Source organism: Pteropus alecto, unplaced genomic scaffold (genome assembly GCF_000325575.1).
Source record: "Pteropus alecto unplaced genomic scaffold, ASM32557v1 scaffold22, whole genome shotgun sequence".
In the NCBI taxonomy this organism is placed as follows: domain Eukaryota; kingdom Metazoa; phylum Chordata; class Mammalia; order Chiroptera; family Pteropodidae; genus Pteropus; species Pteropus alecto.
The window spans coordinates 6,014,145-6,039,755 of NW_006434839.1; the positions used below are offsets into that span (position 1 = coordinate 6,014,145).

Sequence of the window (25,611 nt, forward strand, 5' to 3'; positions counted from 1 at the left end):
TGTGGCGTTCACTTTGGCAAGTTCAGCAGTACCCTTATAGGTGGTTCTACAGTACAGTACCCCCGACCAGCAGCTTCCTGACAAATGGGCCAGTGTCCCCGCTGTACACCAAAGGGTGGCTCATAGCGAGTTTTATCAGCATCTCACTGAAATTCTCTGCTAGTCAGAGGGCTGAAGCCAAACCTCCTTCTAGAAAGCCTGAATCTCAATTCGGTAGAGAGAAGGCCCTCTTCTAAATTTGTTCCTTCCGTGGGTAGCCTGTCTCAGGCCTAGGCAGTAGCTGCTCCTTGCATCTGCTCTCCCTATAATCTTGGGTGATTTTTTAAACACCTCATAGAAACAAATCCTCTGTTACTAGTTAACAGTTCTTTATATTAAACTTTCCCTGTTCAAATTATTGGGTGATTTTTATGATCTTACTGGTCCTTGATTAATATACTAATATCCAATGAAACTATGTGTTTATTTCACCAAAAGCTCCATAGAAGAAATTTCATAGCAGCATTATTCATGAGAGCCAAACTCTCCAACATTAGGAAAGAGACAAACCATGGTATATTCATACAAGGGAATGCTATACAGTAATGAGATAAATAAACTACAAATACGCGGAACAACACTGATGAACTGTCAATGTTGAGTGAAAGAAGCAGAAAAAAAAGAAAATGTTCTGTATGATTTTGTTTACATAAAGTCTCCCCCAAAAGCAAAACTAATTTCTGGGGTTAGAAAGTAAGAAAAGCAGTTACTCCTGGAGGGGATTAGTGATTGGAAGCGGGGATGAGGGGCTTCTGGAGTGCTAGTAATATTCTGTTTCCTGGCAGAGTATTGGTTCCATGTCATTGTTTATGTAAGTTCATTGAGCAGTGAAATTTCAATGTTTACATTTTTAAAATTAGGCTGAAAATATTGCATATGGATCGAATTTATGAGGTGTGAATTATTTTACTCAAATAATGAAGTCGAGTTCATTCATTCATTTATTCAATGGAAACTATATGTACATATTACATACCAGTCACTATATATGATGTTAAAGATCTAGAGATGAATTAGTGATTCCTGGTTCCTGTCCACAAAAAGGCATAGTCTAGCGAGGGAGACTGACATGAAAACACTTAACTACAATGCAACATGATTCCTGGAATAGTTGAGGTATGACTGGAGTGCGGGAGATATAGAGGAGGGTGCCATGAATGGTGCATTGAAAAGCTACACACAGAAAGCTTTTGTGAGCATAAAGTTCCCCTGCTCACGCATCATATTGGTCAAGATGTCAAAGAAGCAGTTGGAAACTTTAAGACACAAGGGAGGTTGAGGCTGTACGTTTATATATATGTAAGACCACAGTTATGTATGGTAATGGTTGAAGTTATGGAGATGAGACCACCAATGGAGGTGTTCAGGGCAATAAAAGGAGGGACAAATAATGGAACTTTGGAAGGAGAATTCAGTGGGCAGAGGATACTGAATAAATAAGAGAAATAGAAGTAGAAAGAGAAACAGGAGACTCATGCAGAGGGACAGGAGAATGTCAGGAAGGTGGAGCTTTCATTGTCAAAAGCCACTGCAAGATCAAGTAAGATGAGACTGTGCTAAATCCTCGCTTGCTAGGTTCTTGGAAACTGCAACTTTAAGTGAAACGATCAATGTATAGTGAAACCAATTTTGCAATAGGCTAATTAATATAAGCAAGAATTAAGTTCACGAGAAAATGTTATCTGAAGACCTGCTATATGTGGTTTTGACGATTAAGGTCAGTAGGATTCTAAATGAGACTATTTTCAAAAATCTGGCTTTGATCAGAGAAAAAAGCAGAGACTATGAATATAGATTTCTCTTTAAAGATATTTGGTAGTGAAGTGAAGGAGAAAGAAAGATAAATCAGTTCGAGCATAATTTAGGGCTAAGAGGAAGGAAGAGACTAAGGGAAAATTGGGTTGCAGGTCTCAGAGCCAATAAGAGGGGAGGGGGGGTAAAAAAGTCTCTAAAAGTCAACTGTTTTATAAGCATCTCTCTTCAAAGTGTGGTCCACAGACCAGTAGCTTCAGCAGCCCTGAGAACTTGTTAGATGCAGAATCTCAGGGCAAACTGCAGGTGTAGTGAATCAGAACACATATTTAACGAGATTCCCAGGTGATCACAGATTGTAACTTGCACAGCAAGTGGTAAGATAGGCATTACTGTTCTCATCGTTACCTATGATGAGACTGAGGCTTAAAGAAGATGCTTGAGACAGCAATGCTGATTAGTAGTTGAGCCGAAATTCAATCCCAGAACTTCCTGAGTCCAATGTTCTTTCCAAGAGGTAGAAAAGTTAAGTTCAGAAGAATTGCTACTTTCATTCAATTCAGCAGAATTGTTTCAGATGCTAGAATGCCTCCAATGGTCAATCACAGTTCTGTAGCCTAGTGGCTCCAGCTCTTGCGTTTGTTAAGACAGCGTGGGAACTTCACTTCCCAGCAAGCCCCGCGATTTCCTAGCGCGCAACGCATGACGGGTACCCCGCCCTTCTCTCTCTGGAGGAGCCGCCCAGCGGAGGCGGCACGCGACCCAGCCTGACGTAAGGGCGCACGGCGTCCTGGGATATGTAGTCTGGCCCGGACTCGGACGCCCTCTCAGATGAATGGGGCCGGGTCTGACTGCGAACTACAGCTCCTCTGCCGGAGACCGCGGTGGCCCCGGGGAAGAGCTGCGCTCCAGGACAGTGGCGATGTTCTGTGCCGCGGCCGAGGAAGCAGCCCGGCTTCCTGGGGTCGCGGTATAGGCGGGCGCTTTCTCTGCGCGCTCGCTCCCCGTTCCCTGCACCGGCCATGCGCCCGTTCTTCGCGGTGGGCCTGGTTTTCGCAGGCTGCTGCAGTAACGTGATCTTTTTAGAGCTTCTGGCCAGGTGAGTGATCCCCACGGGCCGCACGGGTGTTCCGGGACTGCTCTGAGAAAGCCGGATGAGAGGTGTCTGTGCGCTGCTCCCCGGGCTGCTCCGCAACCCCCAGCGCGCAGGGTCGGCTGTGGGACAGCATGAGCCCGGGGTCGCCTCTGGGCTGCCCCGGACCCTGCCGAGTCGGCTGCTCCTTTATCCTGCGCACGGTCCTCCGTCCTTCCTGACGGTTTCACAGTACTCCTCGGAGGGGAACACTCGGGGAGTTGCTGTCGTCACCCCTTTTTTCACTCACTGGAGGATTAGAGCTGCGAGAATTCTCACGTGACTGGTCCCAGGTGGGCAGGGAGCCCTTGGCAGAAGCCAGGGTTCCTCCAGCGCTTTTCTCCATCCTGTTAATAACACCAGACGTTTGATTTGAGCAAAGCTTTTTGACTTATAAGGCAGTCTGAGTTTGTCCACGCTGCAAAGAAAGTTTCGTGTGTATTAAAGTAGCCCGCAGAACATTTGTTTTATTGTTACCCCTGAAGATGGTTATGAGTACTTTGTCCAAACATGACTCTGTGATGTAGTAGAACAGATTCTTATTTATGCATGAGGCCCGTCCGATTGACCTGAGAGAGAACTTCCAGCTTTAAGATGTTAGTCTTTAAATTGGGAAGCATGTGTTTTGAGGTGTAATCTTATAAATTAAGAATGGGGGATGAGGAGGGCGAAACAGATCAAGAGATGGCGAATGGAAGCTATAGATTTCAGGTGGTGAGCACACTGTATTATTACACACTGATGTCAGATTCTGATGTTGCACACTTGAAATATATAATGTTATAAACTAATGTTGCCTCAGAAAAAGAGCGGCTAGGGTACCTTACCAAAGGGAGACTAGGTGGGCTTTATTGAGGTGGCACGTAAATAATGTTGAGAAACAAAGTGCAGAGTTCAGTGGGCAGAAACCATTACAGAAAGGACAACAGGTGGACTGGAAAAGGCTCCAGACTTAAAATCTCAAAATTATGAATTTCAGTCCTGGCTCTGTCATATGCTGGCTGTGTGACCTTTTAACTCATTTAGCTTTTCTGAACGTCTTTCTTGCTGTAAAATACGGTCTATGGTGCTATCTATTCTATGTGTCTGAGTCAACATTTTGTCTCCATTGACCATCAAGACAATCTTGTGTACAAAATAAGTCAAGAATTATCATCTCTGTCTTACTGAAAATGAAACAGGTACTAAGAAGTCAGATAATCTTTTACTACTTGTAAGTTGCAGAGCCAGAACTGGAATCCAGGATATCTAAACTCATAGTCCAATACTTTTTCAGCCTCCCTGTTAATTTTGAACTTGAGCAGCCTATAGATCTTGGACCCCCAGTTCCTCATGTGGTGCCTACTAGAAATGTATTTTATTTTCTCGATACCATTGATTAAGTCATTCTGAACCAACCAGTTTATTTAAGGTTAAACTGTGTGGGGTTAATTTTTATAGTTCCAGAGCTTGAAATTTTGTTATGCAGAAAGTTGATGAAGCTCTGTCATTTGTCATTCTTGAGAGTAGGTGGCGAGGGATATGAAAATGAAAAAAATGTATCCTGCTGTAAGCTGGTACATTTCAAAGGAAGATTACTTTGGAAATTGAAAGCGATAAAATCAGACCAGCTATAGAAATACAAAGGTCAGAAAATGATAGAGTAATCTTTGTGTTGAATATGCTATTAAGTTAAATCTTACCAAAGGCTATATGACGTCAGTTATGCTAGCAACTGAATGTCTTCTTTACTAGTTTTGAGCCCTTGGCTAAATTTGTCTCGGGAGTTTTTTCTAAACAACAAAAAAAAGGCAGGTGATGGCTCTACCAGCCTCACGTGGTTTTGAAGGATTAAATGAGATTCATGTGCAAAGCTCGAAGCTTACTAATAGTCACCTTCCCCTACGTTTAAACAACTTTGTTTCAAGACAGAGATACCTTGTATGATGTGTTTGTTTACAGAATGTTTTTGGGAGTTATTAGAGCTCCTATTTAGAACAGTTTGGATAATTTGTAAATAACTCATCACTCATCTTTTTATGTAAGTCTGGATTTTTGCATACAGCAATGGATTTTCATAAAGCGGTGAGAAGTACATTTATTAATTTAATGAATGGCACACCAGACCGAATAGCAGCTTTCTTCCTGATTTGCTTGGGCAACTCACGACTTGTCATGTTACAGATCAATAAAATAAGAGCTGTTTGGACTATGTGGTCTTTAAAGTTCTTTGTAGTTTTGGCCTTCTCAGAATTTGTGACTTTATCTTGGAACGTCACAGCGGAAAGCTCATAAATTTTTACAGAGCAGGAAGGAACTGCTTTTTTTATGGCTTCCTTGGAACCATTGGGTGCCCTAATAAGTGACAAGTAGAACATTAAACATAAATAGAAATGCTAAAGTGACTTGCAGGGAGAAGTGAACATTTTTAACCATTTTTCCCAAATTGAAAAACAAATTTAGGTTTTTCTTTCTGATTTTCATACCTATAATTGGGACCTATAATAAAATATAAAGCACAATGCAATGTAAAGAACAGATGCAAACAATGAGTGAGCGCCTCGATCTCCCGGCTGAAGAAGCTTACATTCTTGGAAGCAAGATACGCATCAGCTCACTAACTAGGCAAGGTATTGTGTGTCTTACATGAGAACAATTTGAAACATTTTCTTTTTCCCATTTTATTTTTCAATCAAGTGCCTAATGCTGAATCAAATAGGAAAGTTTCCTAAATCTAGAATAGGAGGTACAAAAAGGCATAAACTGCCTGCCCAATTTTTCTTCAGAGCTGCTTTGTTCAAACCGGTTGCCCTCGAGTTCTAGTCTTTGCCTTTTTCCTCCCATGCCAGACACTGTGGGAAATGCTTTTCGGAGACTGGCTTATTTGCTCTACAATAAACCGCTGAGATAGGCAGTAATGCTATTCCCGTTTTAGTTTTAAAGCTAAAACCAGATGTAGATAAGGTAGTTAACTTCCACGTCACAGGGTAAGTGACAGAGCTGGGTCCTGTCTGTCATCCTGTACTTTTAACCTCTGTGGAGCACAGTGGTTCTCAATCCTGTGTCAGCACATAATAATGAGCTGCGTATCTTACACCCGCACAGCCATCCCAGCCCTTTCTCCAGACCCACACTGGTGGTTGGTTCTCTGTCTGCACATTAGAATCAAGTAGGAAGCTTTCAGAAGTACAGGTGCCAGGGCCCTACTGCAGACCAAGCCAGGGAGAACTCCCCAGGCACATGGATTTTAATGAGCGGCCTAGCCAGAGTTGAAAATCACTGTGCTAGGAACTATCTAGAGCTAAAGTTCCTCGTCCTGTCACTCATATTTAGGCTAACGGTTTTAATTAGCTCCTTGAATGAGGTAAATGTCTTACATGATTATTTATGGATTCCTGCAACGCATAGCCCTGTCCCTTGAACATAAGAACTGCTAGAAGAAGTCACTGAAATGAATATAAAGCAGTAGTTTTCAGGGACACCTTCACAGGCAGTAGAGCTTAAGGAGTAGCAGCCGTTCTGCTTCAGATGGTAAGCATAGCTCTTCAAGAATGGCTTATGCTTGGAATTTATATATTGTTTGTTTATTATGCCTGATGGGAGTATTTAAGAGTTTGTATACTTGGCACTGCTATTTAATATTAATACCACCAATGGAGAATGGAGTTGTTTTTAACAAATACCATTATATTTAATACCATAATACAGTTAAGTCCCTCTAGTCACTAGCTTTGGGTTAAGGTGAAGATACAGAATGCAAAGGCCATGTTTCGTAATATGGGAATATTGGTAATATGGGAAATCTGGACGCTTCAGAGAAACAAAGACAGCTGCTCACTTTGTACTCCTTCCAGTGATCGAACAGAGCCTAATGGAGGATAAACTCAAACCCACAAACCTTTTAAGTAATTTTCACGGACAGCCTCAAGAAGGATGTCAGAAGGTATTTTCTGCCTTGTCAGTTTGTTCTCAGCAGTCACTGTGGAAGATTCCCTATTCCTTACGTAGATCACTGCAGGGGTTCGATTGAATTTCATGAACATTTGTCGAGTGCCTAATATATTTGTGTTTAGGGCTGTGGAGACTAGTACACTAGAGCAATGTCCTCCATTGTTGCTTCTTAACCTCCCCCCGCCGACCACAGGCCCCGTCTTAGACATTTTGTTTGAATCATCCTCTCCTCCAGATACACTATATATGAGCTTACGTACAATATGTATATGTTTTTTGTACTTATAAATAATAAGATTCTCTTCCACCCCAGGATCCAATTTTTGCCCCCATGGAGGCGCTATCTAAGGTAATGTCCCTGTGTCACCAACACTGGGTACACCTCTTCGATTGACAGCAGTCTCAGATTCCTGGTCTGGAGGACATGTAAACATCCCAAGAGGCCCGAGCAGATTTCTCTCTGGGCTTTGCTTTCCGAGCCGACTGGGATCCTGAAGCCCTCTTGGTTGAGTGAGGTTCCCAGTAAGAGCATATGACCAACTTCCCACAGTTTACTAGGAAAGTATCAGAGCTCTAGGAAATGAGTGTATCAGTGATTCTTATGGCCTGGTACACTATGGAAGAGTGAAATAGTGCTGACAGGTATACTGCAAAATGTGTGTGACCCATAGGATATGAAAACAGAGGACAGTGAGCAATAGAAATCTATCCAGTTATTTTGACCTATCACTATAACAAGCCAGAGTGGCCTCATCTCAGTTTCCTGTGCCTCGTTTTTCATCTTGTTATTCATTACACAGGAAACATCCAGGATGCGGGAACATTGTGACTTTTGCACAATTTTTATTTATCGCTGTGGAAGGCTTTCTCTTTGAAGCAGACTTGGGAAGGAAGCAGCCTGCTATCCCAATAAGGTATGGCGCACCGAAGTCTCTTTTAGCCTTTGTTTTTAAAGTTAAGAGCTTTTCTCATACTTGTACAAAAGGAATATGAGACATCCTTTTATAAGATTTATATCAAAGATATGAGTAGCATAATAATTTTCTGAATTTAATACGTTGCGAAACTCCAGAGAGCCTGTATTTAGAATGAAATTCCTGCCATCACACTTAAAATAACTAAAATGGAGACAAAAAGGTCTATAAATGTGTGTCTGTGTATTGTATGGCCAGTTAAAAGCCTAGTGTGACCACCAATTTTTAAACCGTTATGTATGCTATCCTTATCAAATATGGTTAGAGTTGTATCATTATTCCTTTTAAAAAAACAAATGGCTTTGTTTATTCATTCGTTTTGTAGAATCCACATAAAGTGAAATCATATGCTATTTGTCTTTCTCTGACTTATTTGGTGAAATACTCTCTAGGTCCATCCATGTTATCACAATGTCAAGATTTTCTTATGGCTGAGAATATTCCATTGTGTGTATATATATATATATATACACCACATCTTATTTATCCATTCATCTGTCAGTGGGCACTTAGGTTGCTTCCACGTCTTGGCCATTGTAAATGCTGCAGTGAACATAGGGGGTGCATATATCTTTTCAAATTAGTACTCATAGAAACAGAACAAATTGATGGTTGCCAGATGGGATGGGGTGGAGGGGATGGGTGAAAAAGGGGGCGGGATTAAGACGTACAAATTGTCACGTGTCAAAACAGTCATGGGGATGTAAAATACAGCATAGGGAGTACAGTCAGTAATACGGTAGTAACTATGTATGGTGGCCACATGGGTGCTAGACTTATCAGGGCATCCCTTCGTAAGTTACATAAATGTCTAATCACCGTGTTGTACACCTGAAACTAATGTAATGTTAGATGTTAACTGTAATTGAAAAATTTTTTAAAGTTAAAAATGAATAGCTTTTGGAAATAGAGGTGATAGTTATACAACATTGTAGATGTACTGAATGACACCGAATTGTTCTGTAGCTTGCTATAGAAAATCTGGCTGAATTTTGTAATTAATATTGTATTTTAAAATTTCCCAATGCGATGCTAAATAGTCCGAATACCTTTTTGTTCGTTTCTATTGGCTTTAGTATCTGCATAAAACTTTTTGCTCCCAAGACCAGCATTTACATCCCAGTAAGAGCAGCGGCACTTTTTGATTCCTCTGACCCTTTCTCTCCTTCCCCCATCTCTTGCCATTCTGGCTGCCCTAAGCATAGTTCAGGAACATATTCTCTCTCTTACTAACTTTTATAATAGTATCCTAGCTGGCTGACCTCCTGCCTGTCACCTCATCCCTCCATGTCAACTCCCTACCTTTGTATCGTGGCACCCTTTCTCGCAAGCACTCAGGGGTCACCGTTAGGACGGAGGGAAGCCCAGAGTCCCTAACCTGCCCTTTGAGGCGCCCATGATCTTTGCCCTAACAGCCATACTCTCACGTGTGTCTCGTTTGTGCTGGCTTTTTATTTTCTGTCTGCGAAGCCGTAATCAAAATCTTGCTCATGTCACTCATCCCCATGAGTGATTTCTAGGCAGTGCTGTGTAGGCAGCAATGTGGAATATAGATGGAATTAATTATCCTGCAAGACCTTGATGAACCCACTTTCTCTCTAAATGGCATCTTTTCAAGACAGGGCTAAGAAAATTTGGTGAAGTCACCAGGTACCATATTATTTAGATGCTGTGAAACAGCTAACAGTTTTGCACGTGTGTGATGCTGTGCTCTGCATTCATGGGACAGCTCCTCAGACTTTCCAGACTGTGTTAGTCTAGCCCTGGCATGGCTGCCTATTAGGGCATATAGCTCCATACCTAACCAACAATGCAAAATAGATTCTTGTTAGGAAAGATAACTTGAGACTTGGTGCTGTCACATTCTTCAAGTGGGCAAAGACGAGGAAAGAGCGGGGAGCTGTGGACAAAGGTCAATATCTCCTGAAGAATATGGAACCACTTATTTGCCTTTTCCCTGCATTTCTTTAGCCATTTATTTCAAATACTACTTTTTCTCCTATTGAATGTATTAGGTTGAATCAAATGAAATTGCTGATGTTCTAAACCCTTTTCGACTTACAAAAATAAAATGGTAATTTTACATGGTTTAACCTGATATGTAGGAAGGGCATCTTAAGTATTTTCTAGTTCAAAATGGGGACATATGAATATAAAATTATTTAATTCATTCGTTCATAATTGTTCATTTCTTTGTATCCCTTTATATATCTTAAGGTATTAGGGTTACTGGATTTTTTTAGTTTTGTTTTGTTTTGTTTAAGAAGTATAAACTCAAACACATGGGCCCTGCTTTTAAATACGTTTAGTCAAGTTAAATGATGTCCTCATTGATTTGGAGGCCATGGGTTCAGAATGTGGGATAATTATTTACAACTAATAGGCTGAAAGTAACTCTTGACTTAACCAATCTTTTATTCAGAAATAGTGAAGATTAGTATAAACAAGTGTGTATAGTGGAAGTAGTTGCGAGAATTAACCATTTTCAGGTTCTTTAGAGGTATATGAAAATTATACAAAGAACTGATACAATAATAAAAAATGACCAATTCACTTTTTTTTTAAATTAAATTTATTGAGATAACATTGATTAATAACATTATATAAATTTCAGGTGTGCCACTTCATAATGGGACATCTATTATACTCTATTGTGTGTTCACCACCCAGAGTCTAGTCTCTCTCCAGCACCATGTGCTTGATCCCCTTTACCCTCTTCATGCTCTTTCTGTCCCCTCTGGTAACCCCCATTCTGTGGTCTGTGTTTATGAGTGTGTTTTTTCGCTTGCTTGTTCATTTGTTTTTTTTGCTTTATATCCCACATATGGGTGAAATTATACAGTTCTTTTGATGGAGATTGCATTAAATCTGTATATTGTTGTAGGTAATATGGCCATTTTAACTGGGTTCATTCTTCCAATCCATGAACACAGAATATCTTTCCATTCTTTTGTGTCGTCTTCAATTTCTTTCAACAATGTCTTACAGTTCTCAGTGTACAGTTCCTTCACCTCTTTTGTTAAGTGTATTCCTAGATATTTTATCTTTTTTGTTGCAGTCGTAAATGAGATTGTTTTCTATGTTTCTTTTTCTGATATTTTGTCATTAGTAGATAAGAATGCAGTGATTTTTGTATATTGATTTTGTACCTTGCAACTTTACTGTATTTGTTTGTTGTGTCTAATAATCTTTCAGTAGAGTCTTTAGTGTTTTCTGTATATAAAATCATGTCATCTGCAAAAAGTGGCAGCTTTACTTCTTCATCCCCACTTTGGATGCCTTTCATTTCATCCATAATTGCTCTGGCTAGGACTTATAGTACTGTGTTGGATAACAGTGGTAAGAATGGGCATCCTTGTCTTGTTCCTGACCTTGGAGAAAAACAAAGTTTTTCACCCTTGAATATAATATCAGCTGAGGGTTTGTCATATATGGCCTTTATTATGTTGAGGTACTTCTATACCGATTTTATTGAGCGTTTTAATCATAAATGGATGTTTTATGTTGTTAGATGCTTTTTCTGCTTCTTGATATGATCATATGATTTTTAATCTTTTATTTTGTTAATGTGGTGTATCACATTGGTTGATTCGTGAATGCTGAACCATCTTTACGTCCCTGGAATGAACCCCACTTGATTATGATGTATCGTATTTAATTTGCTAGTATTTTGTTGAGAATTTTTGCATCTGTGTTCATCAGAAGTATTGGCCTGTCATTTTTTGTGTGTCTTTGCCTGGTTTTGATATCAGGGTAATATTGGCCTGATAATGAGTTGGGAAATATTCCCTCCTCTTCAGTTTTTTGGAAGAGATTAAGAAGAATTGGTGTTAAATCTTTGAATGTTTGGCAGAATTTACCAAAGCCATCTGGTCCTGGAGTTTTGTTTTTTGGGGAGGTTTTTAACTACTATTTTAATTTCCTTACTAGTGATCAGTTTATTTAGGTTTTCCAGTTCTTCCTGGTTCAATCTAGGAAGGCTATATATTCCTAATAATTTGTCCATTTAAAAAAATTTTCCATTTATCGAATTTGGTGTTGTATAACCTTTCATAACATTCTCGTATAATTCTTTGTATTTCTGTGGTCTCTGTTCTAACTTCTCTTTCATTTCTGAATTTGAGTCTAGTTTTTTTTTCTTAGTCTAGCCAGAGGTTTGTAAATTTTGTTTAAATTTTCAAAGAACCAGCTCTTTCATTTTTTTTTCCCTATTGTCTTCTCTATTTCATTTATTTTCACTCTGGTTTTTATTTTTTTACTTCTTCATTTTTTTTTTTTTTTAAGTTTTTTCCTCTATTTCCTGAGATAAATTTTTTCAACTTTTGTTAGGCCTGCAATTCTCTAAACTTCCCTATTAGAACCACTTTTGCTGCCTCCCCCAAATTTTGATATGTTGAATTTTCATTTGTCCCTATGTATGTTTTGATCTCTGACTTCTTCTTTGACCCAATAGTTAGTTGTTCAGTAGCTATGTTTTAAATCAAATTAAATTCTTAAAATTATTCCTAGCTCCACTACTTCCCTTCCCTTTGGCAACCATCAGCTTGTTCTGAACATCTATGAGTTTGTTTCTCTTGTTTTTTTAGATTCCACATCGATATGAAATCATATGGTATTTGTCTTTCTCTCTCTGACTTATTTCACATAGTGTAATACCCTCCAGGCCCTCCATGCTATTGCAAATGGCAAGATTTTATCTTTTTATTGTTGAATAATATACCATTACATATATACACCACATCTTTTTTTATCCATTCATCTGTTGAAGGAGATCTAGGTTGCTTCTATAACTCGGCTATTACTGGTAATGCTACAATGAACACAGGGGTGCATAATCTTTATGAGAAAGTGATTTTGTTTACTGAGGATAAATAGGAGTGGAATTGCTGGATCACATGGCAGTTCTATTTTTAAGTTTATTGAAGAATCTCCTTACAATTTTTTATGTTTGCACTAATTCAGTCTCACCAACAGTATATGAGGTGTCCCTTTTCTCTACATCTTTGCCAGCACTTGGTTATTTGTTGATTTATTGATGATAGCCACTCTGACAGGTGTGAGGTAATACATATCTCATTGTGATTTTAATTTTCATTTCCCTGATAATTAGTGATGTTGAGCATCTTTTCATATATCTGTTGACCATCTGTATGTCCACTTGGGAGAAATATCTGTTCAGGCCCTCTGCCCATTTTTTAATTAGATTGCTTGTTTTGTTGTTGTTGTTGTTGTTTGGCGTTATTTTGTATGAGTTCCCTATATATTTTGGATATCAGCCCCTTATCGGATACATCATTTGCAAATATCTTAACCCATTAAGTAGGTTGTCTTTTTTCGTTGATGGTTTTCTTTGCTGTGCAAAAGGTTTTTAGTTTGATGTAGTACCATTTGTTTATTTTTTCTTGTTTCTCTTGCCTGAGGAGACATATCCAAAAAGATATTGCTAAGAGTGATGTCAAAGATTTACTACCTGTGTTTTCTTCTAGGAGTTTTATGGTTTCAGGTCTTATATTTAAGTCTTTAATTCATTTCGAGTTATTTTTGTATATGGTGTAAGAAAGTGGTCACTTAATGTTTTTTTTAATATGTACCTGTCCAGTTTTCCCAGCACCACTTATTGAAGAAATTGTCTTTACCCCATTATATATCCTTGCCTCCTTCGTTGTAGAGTAATTGATTGTATAAGCAAAAATTTATTTCTGGGCTTTCATTTCCAGTTCCATTGATTTATATATTGGTTTTTATGCCAGTAACATACTGTTTTGATTATTGTAGCTCTAGTATAGTTTGATATCAGGGAGTGTGATACCTCCTATTTTGTTTTTCCTCAAAATTTCTTTGGCTATTTGGGGTCATTTGTGGTTCCACAGAAACTTTAGGATTAGTTGTTCTAATTCTGAGAAGAATGCCATTAGTATTTTAATATGGGTTGCACTGAATCTATATATTCCTTTACATAGTAAGAGCACTTTAAGAATATTAATTCTTCCAGTCCATGAGGAAGGTATATCCTTGCATTTATTACTCTTCAGTTTTTTTCCTTCAGTGTCTTATAGTTTTCAGAGTACAGGTCTTCCACTTCTTTGGTTAAATTTATTCCTAGGTATTTTATGCTTTTGATACAGTTGTAAATGGGTTTGTTTTCTTAATTTCTCCTAATCATTTGTTATTGGTGTATAAAAATGCAATTGATTTTTGTATATTGATTCTGCATCTTGTAACTACTGAATTCATTTATTCTAATAGTTTTTTTTTTTTGTTTTTTGGTGGCGTCTAGGGTTTTCTATATATAATATCACGTAATCTGCAAGTGAGTTTTACTTCTTCCTCTTTGATTTGGATGCCTTTTATTTCTTGTTTGTTGCTGTAGGTAGGAGTTCCAATACTATGTTGAATAGAAGCAGTGATAACTGGGCATCTTTGTCTTGTTCTTGATCTTAGAAGAAAAGCTTTCAGCTTTTCACCATTGAGTATATTACCACCTGTGGGTTTGTCACATATAGTCTTTGTTATGTTGAGCGATGTTCCTTCTAAACCCATTTTTTTGGGAGTTTTTATCATAAAAGGATGTCGAATTTTGTCAAATGCTTTTTCTGCATCTATTGAGATGATTATATGGTTTTTATCTTTTATGTTGTATCACATTGATTGATTTATGGATGTTGAACCATCCTTGCACCCCTGAGATGAATACCACTTGGTCACGGTATATAATCCTTTTAATGTATTGTTAGATCTGGTTTGCTAATATTTTGTTTAGAATTTTTGCATCTTTGTTCACCAAGAATATAGGCCTGTAATTTTTTTTTTGTAATGTCTTTTCCTGGTTTTGGTATCAGGGTAATGCAGGCTTTGCAGAATAAGTTTGAAAATATACCTCTCTCTTCAATTGTTTGAAACAGTTTAAGAAAGATAGGTATTACTTCTTTGAAAGTTTAGTAAATTTCACCTGTGAGGCCATCTGGTCCTGAACTTTTGTTTGTCAGGAGTTTTTAAATTATTGCTTCAATTTCATTGCTGGTAATTGGTCTGTTTAGATTTTGCATTTCTTCCTGGTTCAGTTTTAGGTTATATACTTACAGAAAATCTGTCCATTTCTTCTACATTGTCGAATTCGTCAACATATAATTATTCCTAGTATTCTTTAATGATTCTTTTTATTTCTTTTGTGTCACTTGTAAATTCTCCTCTTTCATTTATGATTTTATTTACTTGGGCTATTTTTTTCTTGATGAGTTTAGGTAAAGGCTTGCAAGTTTGTTTATCTTTTCAAAGAACCAAGTCTTAGTTTTATTAATTTTTTCTTTTTTAAAATTTCTATTTTGTTTATTTCTGCTCCGATCTTAACTATTGCCTTCCATCTGTTTACTTTGAGTTTTGTTTGTTCTTTTGTAGTGTCTTGATTCCCAAGGTAGGCATGTATAGCTATGAACTTTCCTCTTATGACTGCTTTTGCTGCATCCCATAAATTTTGAAAAGTTGTGTTTTTATTTTCATGTGTTTTATGAGTTTGATTGCCTCTTTCATCTATTGGTTGTTTAGTAGCATGTTGTTCAGTCTCTACGTATCTGTGTGTTTTACACTTTTCTTCCCGTAGTTGATCTCTAGTTTCATGCCATGTAGTTGGAAAAGATACTTGATATGATTTCAGTTTTCTCAAATTTATTGAGGCTTGTTTTGTGGTCTAGTATGTGATCTGTTCTGGAGAATGTTCTATGTACACTTCAAAAATATGTGTAATCTGCAGTTTTTAGATGAAGTGTTCTAAAAGTGTTTATTAAATTGATCTGGTGTAGTGTGACATTTAAAGCCATTACTTCCTTATTAATTTTTTTGTCCGGATTATCTATTCATTAATGTGAGTGGGGTATTAGAATCCCATACTATTATAATACTGTGGACTTCTCCCTTTATGTTATTAATAATTACTTTATATATTCAGGCGCTCCTATATTGGGTTTGTAGATATTTACGATTACTTTATCCTCTTCTTGAATTGACCCCTTTAGAGTTAGGTAATATCCTGTTTTGTTTTAAAACTTTTTGGTTTTAAAGTCTATTTTGTCTTGATATTGCTACCCCATCTTTTTTTCCCAACCTTTTAATTTCTGTTTGCACAGAATATCTTTTTCCATCCCTTCACTTTCAGTCTGTATGTGTCCTTCAATTTGGAGTCTCATGTAAGCAGCATATGGAAAAGTCATGTTTTTTAATCCATTCAGCCACCTTATGTCTTTTTATTAGAGCACTAAATCCATTTGCATTAAAAGTAATTGTTGATATGTATGTACTTATTGCCATTTTGTTATTTTTTTTATAGTTCTCTGTTCCTTTTCTTGACCTCTTCATTTGTAGTTTACTGGTTTTCATTAGTGTTTTTTTTCTTTCTCTTAATTCTTTGTATATTTTTTGTAGGTTTTTGGTTTGTGGTTACCATGAGAAGGTATGCATGTATGTTTATATCTATCTTTATCTATCTATCTATCTATCTATCTATCTATCTATCTATCTATCTATCTATCTATTTATCTATCTAAATTCTATACCTATAGCAGTCTATTTTAAGCTGACAGGTATTTAGGTTTGAATGTAGTCTATATGGACTACATTTTTACTACTCCCTCTATGGTTTATGTTATTGACGTAATGTTTTAGCGCTTTGTGTTTTGTATACTCTGGCTACTGACTGTAGTTTGAGTTTGATACGTCTTCCTTTTGACCTTAATAGCTTTTTAAATACCTGCTTCACTATATTTATTTAATATATGGCTTTACCTGTGAGATTTTTTTCCTTTATCATATTTCGTTTCTTGATAGGGCTTGTCCTTTTTTGCTTAAAGAAGACCTTTTATTATTATTATTATTTTTTAAAGCTGCTTTAATGGTGATAAACTCCTTCAGTTTTTGCTTGTGTGGGAAACTATCTCTTCTTTATTTCTGAATGGTAACCTTGCTGGGTAAATCATTGGCGGTTCCTTTCTTTCAACACTTTAAAAATGTGCTGCCACTCTATTCTGGCCTGTAAAGTTGCTGCTGAGCAATCAGCTGCTAATCCGTATGGGATTTCTTTTGCGTGTAATTCGTTATTTTCCCCTTGCTTCCTTCTAGATTGTGTCTCTAATATTTACCATTTTAATTACAGTATTTCTTGGCGTGGGTCTCTTTGAGTTCTTCCGGTTCGGAACTCTCGTGCTTCCTGGATGTGGATGCCTGTTTCCTTTCCCAGTCAGATAGGCCATTATTTTTTTAAATAAAGTTCTGTTCCTTTCTCTCTTTCTTCTTCTTCTGGGATTCCTATAATGTGAATGTTTGCATACTTGATGGTATCCAAAGGGTCCCTTAAACGATCCTCATTTTTTTTTAAATTCTTTTCTTTCTGTTTAGTTCTGATTGGTTGATTTCACTAGTCTGCCTCCAGGTCCCTGATTCATTCTTCTGTATTATCTAACCTGCCCTTGAGTCCTTCTAATGTGTTTTTCATTTCAGTTATTCTTCAGGTTTGCTTGATTCTTTACTATACTTTCTCCCTGTTCCTCTATTCCACTCTCAAGTGTGGTGAGCATCCTTATGACTTTTTCTTTTGCTTCTTTATTATGCAGATTACTTAACTCCATTTCCTTAGGTGTTTCCCTCCCCCTAGACCCCCCACCAGAGATTTTTCTTGTTCCTTCATTTGAGAGCTGTTCTTCCAATTTTTCATTTTGTTTGAATTTCTGCATTTGTTTATATAAATTAGACAAAATAACTCTCCAAGACTTGGAAAAGCAGCCTTATTAGAAGGGACCTCTGTGTAGGCTGTGTGTGCCAGATGGTTTTGGTAGGACTGTAGGAGCGAAGCTGGTGCCTAAGGCATTCGGGGCACTGGCCCATTGAGCCAGAGCGGCTCTAGGTGGGGAGGCCAGTGCGTGTAGTAATGCCCTCTTGAACCTGCTTGCTTCCTTTGTTCAGGGCTGAAATAGGCTTGGACGATATATCTAGGTACACACTACAGCAACCTTTCAGGTAGACCAGAGCAGCTGGATAGAGCCCCCACTCATCCTATGGAAGTAGAGGGGGACGTAAACAATGGCGCTCACAGGCACCCTCAACCACAGATAGTTCCCACAGTCCCAGAGAGCTCCATGGCTCCCCAGCCTTTTCTCCCCAGTCTCTCTCCCTCGTACAGCACATGGTTTTACGTAGAAGCAGCCTCTGTGTAGGCTTTATGTGCCAAGTAGTTTTGGGAAGCCCAGCAGGTACTTACGGTGCCTGAGGTGCCGGTTTGCTGGGCTGGAGCGGCCCCCAGCAGGGAGGCCAGGTTCATGTGACACCCTGTTATTCCCGCTTGCTTCCTTTGCTTGGAGGCAAAACGCTCTGGGCAGCGTAGCTGGGATTGCTGCTGTGATCTTGCAGGTAGGGCAGAGCTCCTCCAGCACGGAGAGTTCCCACAGCTCCCCGAGGGCTCCGGTGGCTTTCCCAGCCTTCTCTATTCAGTCTCTTTCTCTTGTTCAGAAGCTGTTCACTCAGCCCTCAGCTGTCTCACAGGAGTAATTGCTCTCTATGTACCTGTGTATTTGAGTTTGCTCATGGAAGGTGGCGATTTCAGTGTCCTATGTCACTGCCATCTCTGACTTCTTCTACTTCTAATTCTTTAAGGTGTGATGTTAATTGTTTATTTGAGGTTTTTCTTGTTTATTGAGGTAGGCCTGTAATGAATGCTGTAAACTTCCTCCTTACCACTTTTGGGATGCTGTATTTTCATTTGCATTTGTCTCTGTATCTTTTGATCTTTTATTTCTTCTTTAACCCAAGGGTTGTTCAGTAGGATGTTGATTAATCTCCACATATTTGTGTTTTTCCCAGAGTTCTTGTTAATTTCATTTCATACCATGTGTTCAGAAAATATGCTCAGTATGACTGCAGTCTTCTTAAATTTATTGAGACTAGTTTTGTGCCCCAACATATGGTCTGTCCTTGAGGATGTTCTATGTGCACTTGAAAAGAATGTGTATTCTGTCGTTTTGGGATGGAAAGTTCTATAAATATCGATTAAGTTCATTTGATGTAATGTGTCATTTAAGGCCAATATTTTCTATTGACTTTCTGTCTGGATGATCTACTCATTGCTGTCAGTGGGGTATTCAGGTCTCCTACTATAATTGTATTTTTTTCAGTTTCCCCCTTTAGGTCTGTTAGTAATTGCTTTATATATTTGGTGCTCCTAGATTGAGTACTTATATATTAATAAGTGTTATGTCTTCTTGATGAATTGCCGCCGTTATCATTTTAAAATGTCCATCTTTGTTTCTTGTTATCTTTTTAAATCTTGAAATCTATTTTGTCTGATTAAGTACTGCTACACCTGCTTTCCTCTGGATGCCATTTGGTTGAAGTATCAGCTTCTACCTCTTCACTTTGATCCTGTGTTTGTCTTTGTAGCTGGGATGAGTCTCCTTCAGGCACATAGCTGGGTCTTATTTTTTAATCCATCCCACTACTCTGTGCTTTTTGATTGGTGAGTTCAGTCCATTTATACCTAGGGTGATTATTGATGTATGAGGACTAACTAGTCATTTATCTTTTGTTTTCTTGTTGCTTTCTGTCTCCATTGTTTCTTTTCCCTTGTGATTCTGCCTGCTATTTTAACGTGGCCATTTTCTATGATTTTTTTCTTTCCTTTTTTTTTTTAAAAAAAAAATTTGTTTTTGGCTTGTTTGCTTTATGTCTCAGCTCTGGATTTTGGTTTTGTGGTTACCATTAGGTTTGTATAAAATGTCTCATACACACAATAGTCCTTTTTCTTCTGATTGCCTCATCTTCATTCACCTGGTGTTCGGTCCTTTTCCTCCTCCCCTTTTGATTTTGTTGTCACAGATTATCCCTCTTTATGTTGTGCATTTGTTATCAAAATGCAGTAGTGATAATTTTTAATGTCTTCCCCCTTTAACCTCCGTGTTCTAATTAGGTGTTAATAACCTATTCTGAAGTAGATTTGACGTTTCCTGCTTTCGTCAATCTGTTAATCATGTTACTCAGAGTTTTATATGTTTCTGTGTTTTGTTTGCAGTAGAAATCCTTTCGACATTTCTTGTAGTGCAGGAATGTTGTGGTAAATTCTCTCAGCTTTTTTTTTTTTAATCTGGGAAAGCCTTTTTTTCTCCTTCATATCTAAAATATAACTTTGTTGTATATATTATCCTTGGCTGATGGTTCTTGTCTTTCACTACTTTGACTATTTCCTTTTACTCTTTCCTGTCCTGTAATGTTTCCGTTGAAAGATTTGATGATGATGATGATAAACTGATGGGATTTCCTTTGTGGGTTACAGTCTTTTTGTTCCTTGCTGCCTTGAGAATTCTTTGTCATTAATTTTCGACAGTTTAAATACAATGTACCTTGGGGAAGTTCTTTTTGCATTGATATAATTAAGGATTCTGCTAGCTTCTTGAATTCTTTCCATAGGCTTGAGAATTTCTTAAATAATTTAAATCAATTATTTAAGTAGGTTCTCTGTTCCCTTCTCCCTCTCTTTTTCTGGTATATCTATTATCCTACGTTTCCTTTTTCTAGTGTCGTCGGTTCTCATAGAGTTTCTTTCTCTCTCTTTTTACCCCTTCCTTTTCTGCTTCTTCCCCTCTACCTTTCCCTTCCTCTATTTCTTTCTTCTCTTAGTTCTCTCTCTTCTTCCTATTGGGTCATTTCTAGGTTTTTATTTTCAAGTTCGCAGATTCTCTCTTCCATCTGGTCTGCTTTGTTTCCAGTGCTCTCTAATGCATTCTTCATTTCATTTATTGAGTTCTTTAGCTCCAGAATGTGCTTCCTTTCTATTTGTTTCAATTTCTTTGGTAAAGTACTCCTTTTGTTCATTAATTTTTTTATTCCTGAGTTTTCTTATACATTGTTGAATTATTTCTTCATAACTGCAGTCTTGAATTCTCTGTTATTTAAATCATAGTTTTCCATGACTTTGAGTTTGGTTTCTGGAGACTTCATTTTCTTTCTGTGTTCCTAAGTTACCTTGGTCGTTCATGGTATTTGATGGATTGTTTGTGCTAGTGATCTTTTGTTTGGATACTGTTTTGCTCTCAACAATTCAGCAGGTTAATAGGCAGGGTACTTTTTGTTTTCACGTAGATGGTAGTATAGCGCAAGTTTTTTCTCTTACCTGCATTATTTATGCCTCTGGGATCATGGCGGAGTGGCATCCCTTTACATTAAGGAAAATGCCATGTACCCACTGGGACGGTGAATGTCCCCTCTGTGACTGGCTCGCCTTGGTTGTGGGGCACCATGATTACTGTGGCAGGGGAATGTGGCGAGCGGTGGAAAAATGTTTTTGTGAGCTCCCATAACTACTTCCTTTTTCCAGTGTGTTTTTGGCTTTACTGGGCTCTGCCAGGGCATGTGGGGCAGAGGAGGCAAGTTTACGATCTCACTGTTTCGCCCCGCTCCCCTTACAGTAATGGCTGACGATATTGCTATATTGTTTAAAGCTTTCCAGCCACCTCTACCCAGCTCTGCCTTGATGGGGGTGGGGAAGGGAAATGCCTTTTCCAGGAAGGAAACTCCTTCTGCCTCTCTTACACTCCAGGTCCTAGTGTGAGGGCTGCAGCCTGACTTCACCACTGCTGTGCTCACTGGAGCCCGGGTGGGCATCCAGCTGTGTCTGTAGCCACCGTCCCTGTCCTTCCTCCCATCCTGCCTCCCTTGCTTTTTCCAATTCTGCCACCTTCAGACATCCTGATGGGTGGCTCTTTTATGTGTGTGTTTGTGTTGAGCAGGAACTCCTTCGTTATAATTGTCCGACTCGTAACTTTAAGGGGTGAAGCAATGGAGTCTTCTCACAGGATGCTGACATCCCCTCTGTCCATTCACTTTTTAAAAACCTATCGATGTCTATTAGGTAACATTTTTTTGAAGCCTAGTTTTCAATTTCTTTATATAATTGAAATATTAAAATAGGATTTCTTGAAACATATTCTATAATTCAAGCTTTGTTCTTGTTAGTCTGACTTTGTAAAGTCTTTTTATAGGTACTTAGTATTTGGCTTCACATTATAATAGTGATGCAGTCTTAATATGGAGGAAATAAGCAAATTATTCTTTTAACTAAAATATGTATTTCCTTCTATGCTTGATCTTGAGGTAGTAGATTCTGCGTGATGACAAGCTGTTACCTCTGTATTTCAGGTACTATGCTGTAATGGTCACCATGTTCTTCACTGTCAGCGTGGTAAACAACTACGCCCTGAATCTCAACATCGCCATGCCCCTGCATATGATATTCAGATCTGTAAGTGCTGCTGGCTCACACGAGTATGTCCTCTGAAATACACAGCTAAGCGGGTAAATTAGACACATGCCAAAGTAGAAAGGCCTTGTAATAAGTGCTATTTAGGGTATAAGAACAGATCTCATGGTGAGTGAGCAGAGGGTGGCTTTTATCTGAGAAATGAGGCAAAAAAGAGAGAAATGTGAAAGCGGATGGTTTTATTTATCCGAGGTCTATGAGTGATTAATAAAAGCAAAAATAAAATTTTTCTGGGAAACAGATTTTACCTTTAATTTCCTTCATCTGGTTGATTTTATATTCAAACTTGTTATATATGTTATTTAACTTATTTCTCATCACTTTTTTCTTTCATAAACTTACATTTACTTTTAATACATGAAACAGATCCTTTTCTGTTTGGTTTTTTATTTAAACAGAGACTTAATTAAAGGGAAATTTCTGGATGAAGGTGGGATTTCTCTCAAAGCAGTAGAGGTTTTCTTCTTTGCCTCATATGCGGTGAGAGATCTGTGTTCAGTTTGTATGTAAATAAGAACATACAAACTAAACAATTCAGCCCGAAGAACAGGAAAGACTTCAGAGAGTATGTAGATAACATTGCAGGATAATACAAAATGGGTAATGATTGGAATTATAACATTTCTGCGTGGTCAAATGTACTATTCCTGAAAGGACTTTCCCGAGGTAACTGTAATGACTAAAATGTCCTCGAAAGCACTGAGCACATAGTAGACTTTCAATAAACGCTTGATGATTGATCGACACCCTTTCGGAGAGGAGATCCCTGCGTGACTTCTTTCATTAAAACTAAATGTGAGAAGAAGCTTATTAAAAGATCTTATAAATAGAAGGAAAATTTGACAAAAATAAGTCTATAATATATTCTTGTTAGCCTTAGCTTCAGCTATTGAGAATTGATCATTTTTATTTTCATTGTCCTCTTTAAAGGTTTTATTATTTTACAAGACAGATTTTTGTGGTTTATACTTTTTGCCATAAGAACACCTGAACTTTACTTTTATCCTGACTTCCTTCTTTCCAGCTGTTTTTACCCCATCCGTGTTCATATTTATCTTGAATTATGTTATTGTCTTTCTCTCGTGCACTAAAACTTTCTCTCGTCTCCTTTTATAGGGTTCTCTAATTGCCAACATGGTTCTAGGAATTATCATTTTGAAGAAAAGGTAAGCAGTATACTTGTATCACTGGTGTATAGGAAGCATACCCTGAGCCCCATCTATAAACTGATCATCTGGGTTCCTTTTCTCGTAGTGCAGATAGTTTGCTCTTTGCCACTTACTTTGTTTCTTAGTTCTCTCTGTGACAACGATGTCATTCCTGAGGCAATTGACCAGGTGAGAGATCCCACCTGTGGCTTTTGAGCAGCATTTTCTGTGCAGAATTAGCTCATGTCATCATCGAATCCTTAGAACCATTCCAACCTATGAAGCCAGTTGATCTAGAACTTCACTGTCCCTTAGGATCACCACTAGCCACATGTGAGTATTTACATTGAAATTATTTTAAATATTTCTCAGTCTCACTAGTCACATTTAAGGGCTCAGTTTGGCACACGTGGCTAGTGGAGACTCTATTAGAGAATCCAGATTTGGAACATTTCCTGCTTCACAGTTCTGTGGGACGGTGCTGTCATAGAAAGCATTTATCAGTACAAAGTCATGAACTGAGGAATAATCATACCTATTAGAAAGAAAATTCCTAACAAAGGCCCAGATGGCCAAGAAGATAGAATGAAAAGTTTCAGGATTGTTCTCTGTGACTGTCACCAACGGCTCTCTGTGGGGTAAGGGCTGAAAACATCAGAAGTACCTGGGGTGCTTTTTCAAAGTATTTGGATCCCACCTTCATTCGTAGCCCCACCTCTCACTCCCAAGAAGGAGGGGCATTGAGGAAAGACAGCACAAATAGTCTGGAACATTCCTCGGGAAGGTCACCCTTACTATAAAGTCCAAAATTGTGTGATTTGATGCCAACTTTTTAATGTATTTAATATCCAGCCTGAGTATTAGAACTCTCTGTACCAGCTTGGAAAGTAGCTGTCAGTTCAGGGTGTGGGGACTTAGAGTTTTGAAGTAATAAGGGCTGGGTCAAAAAGGACAATTGTCTTCTCTTACTAAGCTTTTTATCATGAATTCTTTACCCCCTGAGGCTTCTGTATTCTCCAGATAAGTGCCATTGTACGCACAGATCGGTCAGTTTTGTTATGTTTGAAGTAACCATTGTGTATCTTAGTAGCGTAGAAGTCACCTCGGACACACTTGTGGTCCTTCCAACCTTTGATTTTGGTTCATAACAGGGATATAAAAGAACATATTATAAACGAGATGTATTCTCCTGATACTGTCTCAAACGGTCAGGGGGTTTTCTCAAACACTTCACTTAAGAACTTGTTTTGGGCCTGTCATCTTGAATCTAACTTTCTTGGCCTTTTTGACTTTTAGTGTATATTAGCCAGAGAGCAGGGATTTGCCTACGTTAACTGTCTAATACCATGGATTAGTAACTAACTTATGTTCACCTAAAAGTAAAAGGCCAAAGTGGGAGGCAGCAAGCATTATTTGAGATCAAAAAAGCAAGAAACAAAAAAACCCAACTATTTGGCAAGCACCGATTTGGGCAGAAACCCAAATAGTGTTCTGATTAGGCAAAGGGTATTTTTGAGAAAGGGAAGAATAATCACAACAATAGAAGGAAGGCATTTCTATCGGTGCAGAAAGCTAACATAGTGATGCTAATTCCGAACTGTTTTTAATGGTCAGGCCAGTAGTTATCTGGTATTCCTAATATCTGCTTTCTCGTTAATCTTCGCAGACAGTTCTTTGAGGCACAACGTGGCTTTAGGCCCAGTCCAAAGGTTATTTTGCCCTGTTTTAACATTCCAAAAGTTTGAGGCATACGCGTGCAAGAAAGTTCCTCCAGGATGGCAGCTCTGACATTTCAAAGCGTTCTTATTTTTTAATAGTTATCTCCTTTTATTTATCCTGGATAGAAGCCTCTCACATTCATAGTGTGTTCCTCGTTCCAGGATTCGACAACCAAATCTATATTTATTTTACCCGTGCCGCTCATTATTTTTTAGGCCTGAATTATAAGCCTCTCTATTTTGATCTTCCCAGACTGCAGAGTTCCCTTCTTTCCACAGCTGCCCCCGGCAGTGCCTGCTCCCTCACCCACCCCTCTTTAGCACGGTGCTCACAGCCCCTCACTCTGCTTCTCAGCCTGTTCCGTTGGCCTTTTAGGAGACGCAGTGACCAGAACTAGAGAGAATATCGGAGCGTAAACCTCGGGTGGTTTATCCTGTGAGTTTCTTTCCTTTCTTGCCTGAGGCCTTTTGCTTCATCACCAAGAGCCTGAGAGGGATGTTACTGATACTGTTTTAGTTAATGCGAAATGCCTGTGTTATGACTGCCAGTAGTCCTGTTCATTTAATAGTCCTCCCTTTCTTCAACTGTGCCAGCATTTAAAAACAACATTTGTCAGTCAGAGGCTTT

The 25,611-nt window shown here is 38.4% G+C and overlaps 1 protein-coding gene across 5 annotated transcripts in view; it reads left to right on the forward strand.

Annotated features, from left to right (window-relative positions):
• The first annotated feature begins 2,607 nt into the window (after positions 1-2,607).
• The window catches only part of SLC35B4 (solute carrier family 35 member B4), a 30,624-nt gene continuing 7,620 nt past the window's right edge, over positions 2,608-25,611 (forward strand). For 2 of the 5 annotated variants that reach the window (XM_015588405.2, XM_006910509.3), the window contains exons 1-4: positions 2,610-2,890; positions 7,654-7,767; positions 21,997-22,099; positions 23,234-23,283. In XM_015588405.2, coding sequence (XP_015443891.1) covers positions 2,814-2,890; positions 7,654-7,767; positions 21,997-22,099; positions 23,234-23,283 — 344 coding nt within the window. In that variant the 5' untranslated portion in view covers positions 2,610-2,813. Of the gene's footprint in view, positions 2,891-7,653; positions 7,768-21,996; positions 22,100-23,233; positions 23,284-25,611 lie in introns of all 5 variants that reach the window. The other 3 variants (XM_025045946.1, XM_006910508.3, XM_025045947.1) reach the window with 3 other exon arrangements.